The sequence below is a fragment of the Oncorhynchus nerka genome, linkage group LG5 (assembly GCF_034236695.1).
Source record: "Oncorhynchus nerka isolate Pitt River linkage group LG5, Oner_Uvic_2.0, whole genome shotgun sequence".
Taxonomy (NCBI): domain Eukaryota; kingdom Metazoa; phylum Chordata; class Actinopteri; order Salmoniformes; family Salmonidae; genus Oncorhynchus; species Oncorhynchus nerka.
In genome coordinates, this window is record NC_088400.1 from 53,606,363 (window position 1) to 53,626,262 (window position 19,900).

The 19,900-nt window shown below is 44.3% G+C and overlaps 1 protein-coding gene across 4 annotated transcripts in view; it reads right to left on the reverse strand.

Moving 5' to 3' along the window:
- Positions 1-19,900, reverse strand: part of LOC115129631 (intersectin-1-like) — a 73,137-nt gene continuing 53,237 nt past the window's right edge. For all 4 annotated transcript variants that reach the window (XM_029660215.2, XM_065018739.1, XM_065018738.1 and 1 more), the window contains 12 exons: positions 19,420-19,614; positions 15,834-15,955; positions 15,584-15,690; positions 15,114-15,297; positions 11,596-11,694; positions 10,834-11,001; positions 10,386-10,598; positions 8,148-8,269; positions 7,937-8,019; positions 3,808-3,891; positions 2,692-2,865; positions 1-2,433 (listed from right to left, as the gene is read on the reverse strand). In XM_029660215.2, the coding sequence (XP_029516075.1) occupies positions 2,285-2,433; positions 2,692-2,865; positions 3,808-3,891; positions 7,937-8,019; positions 8,148-8,269; positions 10,386-10,598; positions 10,834-11,001; positions 11,596-11,694; positions 15,114-15,297; positions 15,584-15,690; positions 15,834-15,955; positions 19,420-19,614 (1,700 nt within the window). In that variant the 3' untranslated portion in view covers positions 1-2,284. The remainder of the gene's footprint in view (positions 2,434-2,691; positions 2,866-3,807; positions 3,892-7,936; positions 8,020-8,147; positions 8,270-10,385; positions 10,599-10,833; positions 11,002-11,595; positions 11,695-15,113; positions 15,298-15,583; positions 15,691-15,833; positions 15,956-19,419; positions 19,615-19,900) is intronic.

Here is a 19,900-nt window from a genome sequence, read left to right on the forward strand (position 1 = left end):
TAAACTCATTGGTCCAATCAAATTTTATTTTCAACATTTAAGACAACACTTCTCATACATTGATAACAATACATTGTCATCAACATTCTTCTACGGTAGTTGTAATATATTACTTATACTCCTTTCAAATATTTCAACATATTCACATACTGTACTTTATCAGTTAAGACTTTGCTCATTAAAAAGAACCGAGAGCATCACTGGTTTGAGAGTGAACATTAAAAGAGCACTACTGTGGGGTAACCGGGAAGGGGTAGAGAGGTTGCACGCTATAAGGAAATGACTAGTCATAATCTAAGTCCTCCAACTTGAAGAGAGACCCAGCACAAACAAAGCACTCGAGAATAGTAAGTTAATTTTACACACTCACTCCTAGACATTACACATAAGGAACAGGCTCTGCAAAAGCTGTTTTCCTTGACCACTCGCACTAACACGGCAGTGGAATTTCACTAGTATTTGTACATTATCTACACAGATACATAGCTGGTAACAACATACATTAAACTAATATTACACAAATGAAGATCTTTACCCCTCCACTGTGTTATGCCCAAGATAATGGGAGGGTCATCATAAAGAATGAAATAACAGATAAAAGACCATATGAAAGATTGAAATGGTCTCATACCACCTGGAGGCTGATATTTCCCTCTCATCTGAATTGTCTTTCTGAGCTTCTATAAATATGTAACACAGTGCCACACAACACTCAAAATAATCATTCCCGTTCTCTTATAAAGGAAATCAATTAATTTGAGACCCAAATTGAATGAACCTGAAATACCTCTTCACAAACAGTTACAGCATTGGCCAAATATGTCCGTCACAACAAAGCCTGACCTCAGTCTCCAAAACAAAACACCTACAAATGGCTTTCCAACACAAATATAGCACTCTATATTAAACGGTGCTTTTTTGGCATATGAAAAAATAAAAACAACTAAAATATACATACAAAACGTGAAGATATGAATGCGTTGAAAATAACAGATTTTTTTCGGAACAAGTACAAAAACATTCCTGACATCACCGTATGATTCTTCCAACCATCGAAAAACAAATGATTTGTAGTACATTGGTACTCGTTATCTTGGCCTACGCTGCAAATGTAACTAGAAATCGTCACTCATTTAGAAATCAGTTAGGAAATCTGCTCTTCAATTTCCCTCAAACCGTTCAACAATATACTTTGGGCTAAGCCAATTTGATAGACAATATATTAGTGTGTACATTCGTACAGTACTTCTGTAATGTTTCAAATACACCCAAACATTTCTTTGGGTCTTTCATTTGAATTTCCAATCTGAAACACAACACTCAATATGTGGACAGTATAAAGATGACTGATTAGCTTCATTTTCATTCTCAGCATACCATAGCATACTAACATTAATAAACAGTTCTTTCCTTCACCAACACATTTTTCCAGTGTCTCACCAAACCTTTGAGGGTATATCTCAAAGTATCTCTCTCTTCACATTCATGTACGCACTGTACCTGCTTTTGTACCTTTGTCTCAAACCGACTAATAAATAACTTGAAACGCTTGAATTAAAGAAATACAAGCTAAGATGTTCCAGCTAATGCAACCAGGGGTTTTGAAATTGTCCGACCTGCAATGACATAATAGCCGTATAGCGGTTTGTTAATAAACATGAACACAGTGTCAAAGGTTATATGGGAGGTTACAGTCTGTCGTCAGAGGGATGGCACAACAACAGTGTGGTCATCTGGGTGGTGTTCATTAGGCCACACAACCGAAGGTGTTTTTCAACGGAAAATGAAAATTAACATTTCTTATTGGACAAGGTAGTATCGCCCGGTTTCAGTCTTCTTGCTTCCGCTTGTTAACTAATGAACACGGACCAGGTGTTAATGCCACAGGGTGGGCTCTTTAAGACATACAGTGCATAAGCAATGATCATATGTGTTGTTCCAACATTTCTCTACATACAGTATATCATGTCTCAAAGGTTCATTGCGTTATAAGACGGCCTTTGAGATTTTAGATTAGCTGCGGAATGTTTCATAATTTTGTTCAACCAAATAATAGTGGAATCATGATATCATACATACACCATAATGATATAAATCATAAAGAGGAAAAAAATACATCACTTAAGACCTTTTTGCAGAAAATGAATTCACACAGTCACACGGGCTGGGCCGTTGGGGAATGTCACTAGAGCTTGGTGAGACTTCGGGCAGGGGTAACGGGGAGTGTACAGTATGGGTGTTAGGCTGGGTTAGGCTGAGCAGGGCTGGGTTAAACTGGGATGGACTAGGGCTCCTCGAAGAGCTGCAGGTCCAGTCGTACGACAATCTCTCCTGTGGGCACCTCGTGGAGCAGCAGCCTCTTGGTGATAGGCCCTTTGGAGCCCTGGTCCTTCTTAATGTCTGCCAGACGGATCTCTGTCCTGCCTAGGAAATCTACACACAAACAGACAGACAGAGGGATGATGAGTATACAAGTAAAGAGGGTTCAATATAAGGTTGTGTTACACCCTATACTGGGATAGAATATATCGCATGACGGCACACTGAATCAAAAAGGCCTCTAGTCAGTAAAAGGCTGTTTGTGTGTGTGTGTGTTTGAACTTGCGTGTTCGCATAGTCTCACCGTAGCCTTTTTAAACAGAGTGTTATTCTGGTGTGTGTGTGTGGGTGTGTGTGCGTCCGCAGCCTCACCGTCAGGAGAGAATTGGTCCCTCTCAAACACGGTGACACACAGCACGTCCTGCTCCAGGTCCTTGATGAAGAACTGACAGTTGGAGTTCCACTTGGGGTTGAGAGTGTCCTGCAGGGTCTTGGTGATGTGGCACTGGGAACCCATCGTCACCTCGCAGTACGGGTTGCTCTTACCTGAGAAGAGATCACAACTTAGGGTTGGGAAATTCTGCTCACTTTCCCCAAATCCCCTGGTTTGAAAGAAATCCCGGTTGAAGAATTCCAAGTTGGAGGATTCCCTCTATGATTATTCCCTCCTGATTCCTAAATCCTCAAACTGGGATTTCTGGAACAAACTTTGTCAAGCTACCAGAATTTTACAACCGAATAACAGATTGGCAGTTGTACAGACGTTTAGAATACCAATATGAGTATTCCTCCACAAAAAAGAGTATTTTAAATACTTCCACATACTTGTGCTCGATTAAGCTGGCCTGGTGAAATAGAACCAATGGAATAATCCCAAAAGGGCAAACCCCACCCATCTGGCACGGCAGGCAGGCTCAAAATACTATTTGGAACCCTGCATGTACTCTTAACACTATCATTCTTCTCCTGTGTACTGTTGGGATCAGCTAGACTTTGATCATTGAGGTAGTAAATGAGACTATGTTAGAAGTTAATGGTTCTCTGAAGAAAGACAGGAGGCTTTGGAATGTGTTTGAAGGAGAGGAGAGCGATGTGTTGATATAGGGAAGACTGTGGATCAATAGGTGAGGGGTGAGGTCAGTTCCCCTTAAAGGAGTAATCAGGGTTAGTATCTGGTTACCTTCTTTCCTGTGGAGCCATAAACTGTGAGGAGGAGGATTAAGTAGGATGTATATAAACTGATGTCTGAAATGTTTTGCTGTCTGATTTCAGCTGTACAGAACCTTTGGGAATGATTCAACTTGGTTAAAGCTTCTAGTGTCCATGAGTTATTTACTCTGAAAAATAAGAAACTAACAGTACTAAACAGCAATCGACACATGTATTAAAGGATGGTATGTGTCACTCGCTCGTGTCAGAGACACAGAGATCAGTGTTGAGATCAACTTAAGTTCTGGGTGTGGCAGGGGGTCATCTCTCGGGACTTACCGTGGGAGCGGCAGGGTTTCAGCTCGATGCCCTCCACAATGTTTACCATCAGCCGGCCGATGCCCGTGGCCCTCTGTGAGCGAACTGCATCGAGACAGACACAAATGTAAATAGTCAGAGGCAGACCTAAACGTAATGGTCAGAGGCAGACCTAAACGTAATGGTCAGAGGCAGACCTAAACGTAATGGTCAGAGGCAGACCTAAACGTAATGGTCAGAGGCAGACCTAAACGTAATGGTCAGAGGCAGACCTAAACGTAATGGTCAGAGGCTGACCTAAACGTAATGGTCAGAGGCAGACCTAAACGTAATGGTCAGAGGCAGACCTAAACGTAATGGTCAGAGGCAGACCTAAACGTAATGGTCAGAGGCAGACCTAAACGTAATGGTCAGAGGCAGACCTAAACGTAATGGTCAGAGGCAGACCTAAACGTAATGGTCAGAGGCAGACCTAAACGTAATGGTCAGAGGCAGACCTAAACGTAATGGTCAGAGGCAGACCTAAACGTAATGGTCAGAGGCAGACCTAAACGTAATGGTCAGAGGCAGACCTAAACGTAATGGTCAGAGGCTGACCTAAACGTAATGGTCAGAGGCTGACCTAAACGTAATGGTCAGAGGCAGACCTAAACGTAATGGTCAGAGGCAGACCTAAACGTAATGGTCAGAGGCAGACCTAAACGTAATGGTCAGAGGCTGACCTAAACGTCAGAGGCTGACCTAAACGGTCAGAGGCTGACCTAAACGTAATGGTCAGAGGCAGACCTAAACGTAATGGTCAGAGGCAGACCTAAACGTAATGGTCAGAGGCAGACCTAAACGTAATGGTCAGAGGCAGACCTAAACGTAATGGTCAGAGGCAGACCTAAACGTAATGGTCAGAGGCTGACCTAAACGTAATGGTCAGAGGCTGACCTAAACGTAATGGTCAGAGGCAGACCTAAACGTAATGGTCAGAGGCAGACCTAAACGTAATGGTCAGAGGCAGACCTAAACGTAATGGTCAGAGGCAGACCTAAACGTAATGGTCAGAGGCAGACCTAAACGTAATGGTCAGAGGCAGACCTAAACGTAATGGTCAGAGGCAGACCTAAACGTAATGGTCAGAGGCAGACCTAAACGTAATGGTCAGAGGCAGACCTAAACGTAATGGTCAGAGGCAGACCTAAACGTAATGGTCAGAGGCAGACCTAAACGTAATGGTCAGAGGCAGACCTAAACGTAATGGTCAGAGGCAGACCTAAACGTAATGGTCAGAGGCAGACCTAAACGTAATGGTCAGAGGCAGACCTAAACGTAATGGTCAGAGGCAGACCTAAACGTAATGGTCAGAGGCAGACCTAAACGTAATGGTCAGAGGCAGACCTAAACGTAATGGTCAGAGGCAGACCTAAACGTAATGGTCAGAGGCAGACCTAAACGTAATGGTCAGAGGCTGACCTAAACGTAATGGTCAGATGGTCATGGTCAGAGGCAGACCTAAACGTAATGGTCAGAGGCAGACCTAAACGTAATGGTCAGAGGCAGACCTAAACGTAATGGTCAGAGGCAGACCTAAACGTAATGGTCAGATGCAGACCTAAACGTAATGGTCAGAGGCAGACCTAAACGTAATGGTCAGAGGCAGACCTAAACGTAATGGTCAGAGGCAGACCTAAACGTAATGGTCAGAGGCAGACCTAAACGTAATGGTCAGAGGCAGACCTAAACGTAATGGTCAGAGGCAGACCTAAACGTAATGGTCAGAGGCAGACCTAAACGTAATGGTCAGAGGCAGACCTAAACGTAATGGTCAGAGGCAGACCTAAACGTAATGGTCAGAGGCAGACCTAAACGTAATGGTCAGAGGCAGACCTAAACGTAATGGTCAGAGGCAGACCTAAACGTAATGGTCAGAGGCAGACCTAAACGTAATGGTCAGAGGCAGACCTAAACGTAATGGTCAGAGGCAGACCTAAACGTAATGGTCAGAGGCAGACCTAAACGTAATGGTCAGAGGCAGACCTAAACGTAATGGTCAGAGGCAGACCTAAACGTAATGGTCAGAGGCAGACCTAAACGTAATGGTCAGAGGCAGACCTAAACGTAATGGTCAGAGGCAGACCTAAACGTAATGGTCAGAGGCAGACCTAAACGTAATGGTCAGAGGCAGACCTAAACGTAATGGTCAGAGGCAGACCTAAACGTAATGGTCAGAGGCAGACCTAAACGTAATGGTCAGAGGCAGACCTAAACGTAATGGTCAGAGGCAGACCTAAACGTAATGGTCAGAGGCAGACCTAAACGTAATGGTCAGAGGCAGACCTAAACGTAATGGTCAGAGGCAGACCTAAACGTAATGGTCAGAGGCAGACCTAAACGTAATGGTCAGAGGCAGACCTAAACGTAATGGTCAGAGGCAGACCTAAACGTAATGGTCAGAGGCAGACCTAAACGTAATGGTCAGAGGCAGACCTAAACGTAATGGTCAGAGGCAGACCTAAACGTAATGGTCAGAGGCAGACCTAAACGTAATGGTCAGAGGCAGACCTAAACGTAATGGTCAGAGGCAGACCTAAACGTAATGGTCAGAGGCTGACCTAAACGTAATGGTCAGAGGCAGACCTAAACGTAATGGTCAGAGGCAGACCTAAACGTAATGGTCAGAGGCAGACCTAAACGTAATGGTCAGAGGCAGACCTAAACGTAATGGTCAGAGGCAGACCTAAACGTAATGGTCAGAGGCAGACCTAAACGTAATGGTCAGAGGCAGACCTAAACGTAATGGTCAGAGGCTGACCTAAACGTAATGGTCAGAGGCTGACCTAAACGTAATGGTCAGAGGCTGACCTAAACGTAATGGTCAGAGGCAGACCTAAACGTAATGGTCAGAGGCAGACCTAAACGTAATGGTCAGAGGCAGACCTAAACGTAATGGTCAGAGGCAGACCTAAACGTAATGGTCAGAGGCAGACCTAAACGTAATGGTCAGAGGCAGACCTAAACGTAATGGTCAGAGGCAGACCTAAACGTAATGGTCAGAGGCAGACCTAAACGTAATGGTCAGAGGCAGACCTAAACGTAATGGTCAGAGGCAGACCTAAAACGTAATGGTCAGAGGCAGACCTAAACGTAATGGTCAGAGGCAGACCTAAACGTAATGGTCAGAGGCTGACCTAAACGTAATGGTCAGAGGCTGACCTAAACGTAATGGTCAGAGGCTGACCTAAACGTAATGGTCAGAGGCAGACCTAAACGTAATGGTCAGAGGCAGACCTAAACGTAATGGTCAGAGGCAGACCTAAACGTAATGGTCAGAGGCTGACCTAAACGTAATGGTCAGAGGCAGACCTAAACGTAATGGTCAGAGGCAGACCTAAACGTAATGGTCAGAGGCAGACCTAAACGTAATGGTCAGAGGCAGACCTAAACGTAATGGTCAGAGGCTGACCTAAACGTAATGGTCAGAGGCAGACCTAAACGTAATGGTCAGAGGCAGACCTAAACGTAATGGTCAGAGGCAGACCTAAACGTAATGGTCAGAGGCAGACCTAAACGTAATGGTCAGAGGCAGACCTAAACGTAATGGTCAGAGGCAGACCTAAAGGTAATGGTCAGAGGCAGACCTAAACGTAATGGTCAGAGGCAGACCTAAACATAATGGTCAGAGGCAAACACACAAACACAGAAAAGTCAGAGGAGACTAAGCCAGCATGAAAACACTCAGTTGCATTGAGAGATAGTTTGGTAACACTTTACATGAAGTTGCTCTTATACCTGTGTACTAACACTGTACAAACATTAGAAACCAAATCATTGTTAGCCAGTTCCTTGCTTCTTAGTGAAATTAAGCCATTTTTGTTAAAAGTGGAATAGTCACTATTCCTCATGTTTAACACAGAAATCGCTCAACTCCACAATTCCTACACTACTATGTAGCAACATTTTAATCAAAATGTTACTTGCACAAATACAAGGTTACAACGATAAGGGGGTAACTTCAAGTAATAATACAAAGGGCATAAAAGAAGACACTCATATAGAGTGTTACCAACAGTGCTTTTGAGACCCTGGTCCGGGAGGGTAGGTGACAAAGCTGTCCCTCCCAGACACAGTGGACCTATAGAGGAGCAGAGAGAGACTATTATACCCAGGTAGGCCTTCTCCCTCTTCTTCTTCTCTGTCTCGATGAAGAGCTCCGAAGCTGCCTTGATCTTCTGTACCCAAGCAGTCCTGCATGAGTCATCACAACAAGGTCAAAAGAAAGCCTTGGCTATGTGTGCGTAAGAGAGAGAGAGTGTGTGTGTGTGTGTGTGTGTGTGTGTGTGTGTGTGACTGCATGCATACGTCTGTGTGTGTACCTCTCGTTGATGCTCTCTGCCCGTATGGTGTAGACCCTGTCGATGTGGGAGATGTGGAAGATGGGCTCGTCTCCCGAGGGATCTGTTGGCAGCTTCACCAACACCTCATTCAGGAAGATGGGCTGTAGTGGGGGTCAAAGTTCCGAGGTCACAACAAGGTCAGAACTCCTGGGGTGCATCGCAATAATATGAATGAATTGGGAGCTTTAACGGTGTGCAGGCCTTCTTGTTCTATACTAGTATTCTTTATTAGGCCAGCACCTATGTTTTTAAGGATGTGCGTACGACCACAAACTTTTCTATAAAGGGAACAACATTAATACAATCTTGCCCATATTCTTGATGAAGAATGTTAATAAACTCATTGGCTTGAGACCACAAAATCATCCAAAATAGTGTTGCTAATAATTCTATGTTGAAAATACTGTGATTGAAGAAACATTTATACATTTAATCTCTGAACAATTTAAATTAATTATAATTTCTACACACTTCCTACCTACCTGGTTTGAGTTGTTTAATTTCAGACTTGACTACATATACACTGCTCAAAAAAATAAAGGGAACACTTAAACAACACAATGTAACGCCAAGTCAATCACACTTCTGTGAAATCAAACTGTCCACTTAGGAAGCAACACTGATTGACAATAAATTGCACATGCTGCTGTGCAAATGGAAGACAACAGGTGGAAATTATAGGCAATTAGCAAGACACCCCCAATAAAGGAGTGGTTCTGCAGGTGATAACCTCAGACCACTTCTCAGTTCCTATGCTTCCTGGCTGATGTTTTGGTCACTTTTGAATGCTGGCGGTGCTTTCACTCTAGTGGTAGCATGAGACGGAGTCTACAACCCACACAAGTGGCTCAAGTAGTGCAGCTCATCCAGGATGGCACATCAATGCGAGCTGTGGCAAGAAGGTTTGCTGTGTCTGTCAGCGTAGTGTCCAGAGCATGGAGGCGCTACCAGGAGACAGGCCAGTACATCAGGAGAAGTGGAGGAGGCCGTAGGAGGGCAACAACCCAGCAGCAGGACCGCTACCTCCGCCTTTGTGCAAGGAGCAGCGTGAGGAGCACTGCCAGACCCCTGCAAAATGACCTCCAGCAGGCCACAAATGTGCATGTGTCTGCTGAACGGTCAGAAACAGACTCCACGAGGGTGGTATGAGGGCTCGACGTCCACAGGTGGGGGTTGTGCTTACAGCCCAACACCGTGCAGAGAACACCAAGATTGGCAAATTCGCCATTGGCGCCCTGTGCTCTTCACAGATGAAAGCAGGTTCACACTGAGCACATGTGACAGATGTGACAGTCTGGAGACGCCGTGGAGAACGTTCTGCTGCCTGCAACATCCTCCAGCATGACCGGTTTGGCGGTGGGTCAGTCATGGTGTGGGGTGGCATTTCTTTGGGGGGCCGCACAGCCCTCCATGTGCTCGCCAGAGGTAGCCTGACTGCCATTAGGTACCGAGATGAGATCCTCAGACCCCCTGTGAGACCATATGCTGGTGCGGTTGGCCCTGGGTTCCTCCTAATGCAAGACCTCATGTGGCTGGAGTGTGTCAGCAGTTCCTGCAAGAGGAAGGCATTGATGCTATGGACTGGCCCGCCCGTTCCCCAAACCTTAATCCAATTGAACACATCTGGGACATCATTTCTCGCTTCATCCACCAACGCCACGTTGCACCACAGACTGTCCAGAAGTTGGCGGATGCTTTAGTCCACGTCTGGGAGGAGATCCCTCAGGAGACCATCCGCCACCTCATCAGGAGCATGCCCAGGCGTTGTAGGGAGGTCATACAGGCACGTGGAGGCCACACACACTACTGAGCCTCATTTTGACTTGTTTTAAGGACATTACATCAACGTTGGATCAGCCTGTAGTGTGGTTTTCCACTTTAAATTTGAGTGTGACTCCAAATCCAGACCGCCATGGGTTGATAAATTTGATTTCCATTGATAATTGTTGTGTGATTTTGTTGTCAGCACATTCAACTATGTAAAGAAAAAAGTATTTAATAAGAATATTTCATTTATTCAGATCTAGGATGTGTTATTTTAGTGTATATATATATATTTTTTTATACGTTCAATTTTTTTACTCAGACACTCATGACCCACTCAAAACCTCACACGATCCAAATTTGGGTCACGACCCACAAGTTGAGAATTGCTTCCCTATAGGGTGCAATTTGGGATGTGGACAATGTGTACTTTGGCGAGAGGAGAGTACTTACGGTCTTGTACATGCGGTACTGCAGGTGGGACTTGGCACTGAACACCTTGTCGCAGCCCGAGAAGCCCAGGGGCTTGATGATCTGAGTCAGCAGGAGGAAGTCGTTGAATAGAAAACCATACAGCTCCTTGTTGCTCTTGGCCTTGTAGAGTTTGCCGCTGTGCAGGAACTTGCGCGGGCCCAGGCAGTTGGTCACCGAGTTGAACACGAGTTGCTTAAAGAAAGTCGTTAAAGAAAAAGGGCCAAGTGAGTGAGTTGGGAGTGAGTCTGTTCACGGTGTGGAATTGTGCCAATTGTGTGGAATTTTGTGGAATCAAGTACATGTTCCTGTGCTTTTCATTGTGTTTTATTTCACCTTTATTTTACCAGGCAAGTCAGTTAAAAAAATAATCTTATTTTACAATGATTTGTGTTCTGTGTGTTTGTGTGTCCGTGTCTGTGTGTATTACCTCAGACAGCCCCTCACACTGGACGTGGGCCTGGATCCACTCTAGCCGGTCAGAGTTCTCCTTCTCCCTGACGCCCTCGTTGACCTGGGAACACAGCTCCTCAGCCTTCTCCAGAGCCTGCTTCAGATGGCTATGGTCCGGGTGAGCCTCCGGAGTATTCTCTAGGATCTGCGCCGCATCACACATAGTTACAGACAGTCAATTCCAGTGTGTGTGTATATGTATCAGTTAAATCTTTTATTTATTTTCTTTAACCCTTATTTTTACCAGGTAGGTCTACTGAGGACACATTCTCATTTACAGCAACAACCTGGGGAATAGTTACAGGGGAGAGGGGGGATGAATGAGCCAATTGGAAGCTGGGTATGATTAGGTGGCCATAACAGTATGAGGGCCAGATTGGGAATTTAGCCAGGACACCGGGATTAACACGGGATTACGATAAATGCCATGGGATCTTTAGTGACCACAGGGAGTCAGGACAGGCGTTTAACGTCCTATCCAAAAGACAGCACCCTACACAGGGCAATGTCCCCAATCACCGCCCTGGGGCATTGGAATATATATATTTTTTTAGACCAGAGGAAAGAGTGCCTCCTACTGGCCCTCCAACACCATTTCCAGCAGCATATGGTCTAACATCCAGGGACCGACCAGGACCAACCCTGTTTAGCTTCAAGGGCTGTGATCAGGCTTCTCGATTACATACACTTTATTCAGATGGTGGGAAGAGTGTGTGTGAGAGAATGTGTGTGTACATACATTTTTGATGATGAGGGGGTAGCGCGTCACCCTCTGCATGGGTTTGAGGAGGAAGCTGGAGAGGGGCATTCCCTTACAACCTGGATCCATGGCCAGTCTCTGTAGGGGAGAGGAAATATTATCACTATCAGATATCAGCATAGAACCTAATAACACTCATATACAGTGGGGCAAAAAAGTATTTAGTCAGCCACCAATTGTGCAAGTTCTCCCACTTAAAAAGATGAGGCCTGTAATTTTCATCATAGGTACACTTTAACTATGACAGACAAAATGAGAAAAAAAATCCAGACAATCACATTGTAGGATTTTTCTGGCTCTCACAGACCTGTAGCTTCTTCTTTAAGAGGCTCCTTTGTCCTCCACTCGTTACCTGTATTAATGGCACCTGTTTGAACTTGTTATCAGTATAAAAGACACCTGTCCACAACCTCAAACAGTCACACTCCAAACTCCACTATGGCCAAGACCAAAGAGCTGTCAAAGGACACCAGAAACAAAATTGTAGACCTGCACCAGGCTGGGAAGACTGAATCTGCAATAGGTAAGCAGCTTGGTTTGAAGAAATCAACTGTGGGAGCAATTATTAGGAAATGGAAGACATATAAGACCACTGATAATCTCACTCGATCTGGGGCTCCACGCAAGATCTCACCCCGTGGGGTCAAAATGATCACAAGAACGGTGAGCAAAAATCCCAGAACCACACGGGGGGACCTAGTGAATGACCTGCAGAGAGCTGGGACCAAAGTAACAAAGCCTACCATCACTAACACACTACGCCCCCAGGGACTCAAATCCTGCAGTGCCAGACGTGTCCCCCTGCTTAAGCCAGTACATGTCCAGGCCCGTCTGAAGTCTGCTAGAGAGCATTTGGATGATCCAGAAGAAGATTGGGAGAATGTCATATGGTCAGATGAAACCAAAATATCACTTTTTGGTAAAAACTCAACTCGTTGTGTTTGGAGGACAACGAATGCTGAGTTGCATCCAAAGAACACCATACCTACTGTGAAGCATGGGGATGGAAACATCATGCTTTGGGGCTGTTTTTCTGCAAAGGGACCAGGACGACTGATCCGTGTAAAGGAAAGAATGAATGGGGCCATGTATCATGAGATTTTGAGTGAAAACCTCCTTCCATCAGCAAGGGCATTGAAGATGAAACGTGGCTGGGTCTTTCAGCATGACAATGATCCCAAACACACCGCCCGGGCAACGAAGGAGTGACTTCGTAATAAGCATTTCAAGGTACTGGAGTGGCCTAGCCAGTCTCCAGATCTCAACCCCAAAGAACATATTTGGAGGGAGTTGAAAGTCCGTGTTGCCCAGCAACAGCCCCAAAACATCACTGCTCTAGAGGAGATCTGCATGGAGGAATGGGCCAAAATACCAGCAACAGTGTGTGAAAACCATGTGAAGACTTACATAAAACATTTGACTTCTGTCATTGCCAACAAAGGGTATATTACAAAGTATTGCGATAAACTTTTGTTATTGACCAAATACTTATTTTCCACCATAATTTGCAAATAAATTCATTTAAAATCCTACAATGTGATTTTCTGGATTTTATTTTGCATGTATGTATGTATGTATATACATACACACACACAAAAAAATATATATATATATACACACACTCTACTCAAAAAAATAAAGGGAACACTAAAATAACACATCCTAGATCTGAATGAATGAAATATTCTTATTAAATACTATGTTCTTTACATAATTGAATATGCTGACAACAAAATCACACAAAAATTATCAATGGAAATCAAATTTATCAACCCATGGAGGTCTGGATTTGGAGTCACACTCAAAATTAAAGTGGAAAACCACACTACAGGCTGATCCAACGTTGATGTAATGTCCTTAAAACAAGTCTAAATGAGGCTCAGTAGTGTGTGTGGCCTCCACGTGCCTGTTTGACCTCCCTACAACGCCTGGGCATGCTCCTGATGAGGTGGCGGATGGTCTCCTGAGGGATCTCCTCCCAGACCTGGACTAAAGCATCCGCCAACTCCTGGACAGTCTGTGGTGGATGGAGCGAGACATGATGTCCCAGATGTGCTCGATTGGATTCAGGTCTGGGGAACGGGCGGGCCAGTCCATAGCATCAATTCCTTCCTCTTGCAGGAACTGCTGACACACTCCAGCCACACGAGGTCTAGCATTGTCTTGCATTAGGAGGAACCCAGGGCCAACCGCACCAGCATATGGTCTCACAAGGGGTCTGAGGATCTCATCTCGGTACTTAATGGCAGTCAGGCTACCTCTGGCTACCTCCACGGCGTCTCCAGACTGTCACATGTGCTCAGTGTGAAACTGTTTTCATCTGTGAAGAGCACAGGGCGCCAGTGGCTAATTTGCCAATCTTGGTGTTCTCTGGCAAATGCCAAACGTCCTGCACGGTGTTGGGCTGTAAGCACAACCCCCACCTGTGGACGTTGGGCCCTCATACCACCCTCATGGAGTCTGTTTCTGACCGTTTGAGCAGACACATGCACATTTGTGGCCTGCTGGAGGTCATTTTGCAGGGCTCTGGCAGTGCTCCTCCTGCTCCTCCTTGCACAAAGGAGGTAGCGGTCCTGCTGCTGGGTTGTTGCCCTCCTACGGCCTCCTCCACGTCTCCTGATGTACTGGCCTGTCTCCTGGTAGCGCCTCCATGCTCTGGACACTACGCTGACACACAGCAAACCTTCTTGCCACAGCTCGCATTGATGTGCCATCCTGGATAAGCTGCACTACCTGAGCCACTTGTGTGGGTTGTAAGACTCCGTCTCATGCTACCACTAGAGTGAAAGCACCGCCAGCATTCAAAAGTGACCAAAACATCAGCCAGGAAGCATAGGAACTGAGAAGTGGTCTGTGGTTATCACCTGCAGAACCACTCCTTTATTGGGGGTGTCTTGCTAATTGCCTATAATTTCCACCTGTTGTCTATTCCATTTGCACAACAGCATGTGAAATTTATTGTCAATCAGTGTTGCTTCCTAAGTGGACAGTTTGATTTCACAGAAGTGTGATTGACTTGGAGTTACATTGTGTTGTTTAAGTGTTCCCTTAATTTTTTTGAGCAGTATATATATATATATATATATATATATATATTTACATTTACATTTAAGTCATTTAGCAGACGCTCTTATCCAGAGCGACTTACAAATTGGTATATATATGAATCACATTGGATCAGTCCCAGCCTAGTGCTGTGGCTCGGCTACCCTCAAATAAGAAAGTATACTGACGCTAGTATCTCAGTCTAGTCTTGCCGTGTCAGAATTCACACGAAGAAACCAAGTACGGCTGAGATCAAGGCTATTCACAGCCAACCAAACAAGGTGCATGAACTGAATGAGTACAAGACATTCAGACACTCAAGGCCAATAAGAGTTCAATACAAAATAGTCAAACATAGGGCTCTGGTCAAAAGTTGTGCACTATATAGGGAATATGATGCCATTTGGGATAGTGACACATGCAACACGTTCTTTGCGGCCTTTCTCCATTACCTTGACAAAGTCCTTGAACTCGGGCACCTCGTCGGTCTTCTGCTGGATGAGCGTGGCCCCGTTGAGCTGGCAGCTGCAGAAGCGGATGTAGGGCTGCATGTGGGGCAGCTGGGCTGTCAGAATGTCTCCAATCATCTTTACCGGCATCCGCTCGCCCGACATCTTCTTCCTAACCCTCAGAGCTCTGGTGATGGGAGACCGGAGGAAGGGGGCAGAAGAGAATGGGACAATTGAGTCTGGTTATAGTTTTAACCATGTTCTGAAGCTGTACCGTGTTTGTTTACAAGAATCAATGGCAATATGTCATTACTTTAAAACGTGTACAATGTACCAATCCCAGATTGCCCCTTTAAGCCACGAGTCATGAAGACCCACAATGTTTTTGTAAATGTTAAATCAGCTGCTATCCACCATACAGCCAGTTAAACTATAGTTATGACAACAGGACCAAAGGTGGCTAGGGGGCGTACTTGAGCAGCTTGATGTTACACATGATGAGCTCCTTCCAGTTGACAAAGATCATGGCCACCTCTTTCTCTGTCAGCAGCTCCGACTCCAGCAGAGGCTTCTGAAAGACCTGGCGAGGAAGCGTTGACGCAATGTTAACACAAACGTTCCAGTAACATTTGCATGTAATGCAGATATGGCAGAGAGTGTATGCTTGGACTGCATGTGTGATCATGTTACCATGTAGTGAATGTATGTATGTAGTGTGGCTACCTCGGTGACGAGCTGCAGGTCATTGACATAGTTCTCCTCGGTGACGATGAGCTCATGCGTGTAGCCCTGTCTCTTCCTCTCAACGGGTGTCAGCATGTCCAGCAGGTGCAGGTCAGCGCACCCTGTGGAACAGGACAACAGCTTCGATCAGCTCCCCTCTGTCACTCAAATACTAAACAGCCAATCAGAACACAATCTCAATGTCCCATCTCTCAAACAAACTTCCATAGAAAGCCAATGGCTGGCACTTTGGACTTTCCGTCTCTAAAGTTCAAGGCACGTAGACACTTGACACCTGAACAAGTCATTGGAATAAACAAAATGTATAAAGAAAGGGTAAAAGGTGTAGGGTAAAAGGGTCTTCCCCTAAAAAGCCAGCCTAACATCATACAACAACAAAAAAGAAAAGGAATGCATAATTCTTTAGACCCTTGTAATTTTTCCAAAGTGGTCTACAAAAGGAATGAAAATAAAAATAAAAATGTCTTAAAGCAAACATGCTTTGGAAAAAAATGGTGGTAGGTCTCAAGTAAACAAACCCTTTGGTTTTTAAAATCAGTAAATAAAAACACACAAGTCCACTGTTGCCATTGAGCTTTTTAATCATTATACACGTCATTTTCTATATTAAAGACGGCATGACACTTTTTATTAAAGCTGACTTGTTTGTATACATTTTTCAATTTATACATTCATTTCTGAGAAAATGCTTCAGGAATCCAAGTGCAACGATTACATTTTGGATTTGTTGTTGATTCCATAACAGACCAGAAGCAATTCAGTTTATAGTCGATAGAGTATTGAATATACTGTATGAGTAGTCAGAATTTTTGTTGTGCTTCTCAAACCCGAGTCAGTAACGGAGTACAAACCTCCTTGAAACTGATGGGTCTCAAAAGACACATTGGAAAGTCCAACAAACCAATCATAAAGCAGCAAACACCAATACTGTCACATAGTGGAACCAATAGGAACCAAACGGTTATATAAAAAAAGGCGGCATACAGGAATTCCATCTTTGTGTTTTAGAATAACAATAAAATTACAATACTGTTGTGTGACAAATGCAAACAAGATTGATATGGTACCAGTACAATACTACTGTTGTGTGTATATTGCTTTGAATGGATGATGCCATGCTTTTTATTTTGTTTGAGAATAATAGGTTAAGGCCATAGCTATATAGCCCTAGAACTTGGTATCCCACTAACATTGACTACAAAAAAAATACCATAGTCTTAGTTTTTCTTAGTTTTCATATGTAAACATTGTTAAAAAGGTATTATCAGGAGGGTATTATTTTCATATTTAGTATGTTCATATTCAGCTGAATCACAGTTCTTTTCAATGGGATTTTCTTGACAAAATAACAGAGTAAAAGGTCAAACTAAATGGACATGTTGCTTCAGCTTTTTTTTTTATACAAATGGCAACTGCATAAACTGGTAAAAAAAACAACTTCAGGAGGGAAGGGGAAAACATGACAATACTACATAACCATATATATTTAAAACACTATGCATTATAATTGCATTCATTTATAAAAAATAGACTGTCGTGGTATAGTGACTGGGGACATAGACTTCAATTGACATACATCTAGGAGAAAACATGTAAACAAACTGAGGAAACTCATGAATACAAAACAACCCATCTACTCTGTGACTAATACATAGTTCTGAGGAGACAAGAATTTACTTACTTTGTGTGTCCATTCAAATCACACAATTCCAAGTCTGTGCATACTGTGTGTGTGTATGTGTACCTTCCCCTCTCCATTTGTGGTGGCTGTGCAATATTTGGTTTGCATCGATCATAACCTCGTTTCACAAAATGCTACAGCACAAAGTAAACACCCCAGTATGAATATAAAAAACACAGCTAGATGTGAGTGGATAAATGGAGAGGTTCAGTCCCACCCATAGGTTTGACAGACAGCTTCTCTGTCCACTGTATGAGCTGGCTTTGGGGCAGGGGTGGTCTGGATGTACACTATAGTAAATGTAATAATCTCTCCCTCCATCCTATAACGTGACCTTTGAACCCCTAGACTAGTCCATTAGACAGGTTGCTCATGATGAACCAATCCCAGGCCCAGTCGGACAACCAACCATCCACCCAATCCCCTAACCCTCCGGTTTGTCCAGATCTGTAAGATGTAAGCAATATGGTTACACCTATCCCGTTTCCTTCAGATCTGCAAACTGAAGGGGTACGGGGAAGGGGCTTGGGGTAGTCTTTCGGGCCAGGCCCTGGTTGTTTTGGCAGCCCGTCTGATGCGGTGTGTCATGAATAGTGGGTCTTTCTGTGGAGCTGTGGGTCGGATGGGGGAGGGGTTAGTAAGGGAGGGGAGGGAGAAGCTTAACGTCAAATGGAAGCCATTTGACTCATTAGTAAAAATAAAAGAAACTGTCCGACCAAATCCGTAGTGCTGTGATGGAAAAAAAGCAGAATGACTAAATCTACAAAAGAATCTAAGTTCACAGAAAGCCACAAAAGGACCCACTATCCAGTCTCCCATTCATATGATCACTTCAAGTAGTTATTTTTTTCAATTTCCTAAAAAAAAACATTGAAATGTTTTAATTAATAATAAATGTTTAATTTGTTTAAGTAAATTGTAAAAAATAAAAAAAAAAGCGGTGTAGGATAAGGAAGCTGCTTGGCAATTTTGGCGAGTGCGTCTAACAGTTCGAATATAAGGAGGTAACGGCCTGCTCTCTGCAGCTTGACTCTTCTAGCCCACAAGGCCAGGTGGTAATCATGTGGCAGTCACATGATCGGGGTGGCTGCATCTCCCATCATCCCGCGGGGGCAGTGTTTAGGGGATAGTGGGTCTCTTTGAGGACTTTCAAGGCTGAGTGGGAATGGGCAACATATGAGTCCTAGAAAGAGGAGGAGAACACAGCACATAAGCAAAAAACGCAAACCAAAAAAGGAAACAAACCAACAAGACAACAACAAAAGAAAGAAAAATATGCAAATACACGAGCGTGCAGAACTAAATGGACGTCGGTGGCGGACGAGTTCACGAGACGACACACAGCGTGCAGCATAACAGATGAGGTGAAGTCTAACCATGGTATGCATGAGGGATGTGGAGGGGAGGGGGCGACTACAGGACATTGAGGGAGATGTTAGTGAGGAGGGACTGTACAAACACACACACACGCACACCTCTATTCAACCGAGGATGATACATGATCTGAAAGGTCTTCAAAGAGGGGGCCCATAGGTATCAGTATGATCAGTTGCCTACAGATTGTACCCTTGTTAAACACTGTCTCATTTGATTAGATTCCAGAAGTTTCCGAGGGTTTTAGTTTAAATGAATTGGGTATCGATAAGAGTGAGAGGATACAAGAAGGTCACGTCTATACAAAGCAGGAGTCCACATCAGTGTGTGTGTGTGTGTGGAAGAGAGAGGAAGGAATGTAATCACAGTACTCGTTATGACCCATGTTGGTGTGTGAGTATGTGACTGTGTGTGTGTGAGTGTGTGAGAGAGAGAGAAGGGTGCAGTATGTACTCAAACTGCTGGGTGTGACTGTGAGAGGAAGACTTTAGTAGTAGTGTGTGCACTCACATTGTTGGCTGGGGTCTGTGTCGGTGGTCAGTTTGACGTAGTTGGAGGGGAAGAGGCCCACGGAACCATTCAGCTCGCCTTTCCACCAATCAGGGTCCTCCCTGCTCAGCACGTTGATGATCTGGCCCTTCCCAAAGGGCAGCTCGTCATCATTCTGCGCCATGTAGTCGTACATGCCAATCACCTGACACACTGCTGGAGACACACACACATACAAGTGAAGGGTCAGTCAGACAGCCATACAATAAATAGACTTAGGCCCAGTCCACAAAAAAAAGGGACTAAAGGCAGTGTTTGATCAAATCTGTGATGCATTGTGGGTAAATTGTTACCGACTGATTGATCTAATAAATATTCAACATCAATGATGCAAACAAGGCGATTTGTAGATCAAACCAGTCGACAATGTCGAACAATGCACAAAACTCTTGTTTAGGATCTGAGAGGATTGGACGGGTATTATATAGGCTACTATGGAGAA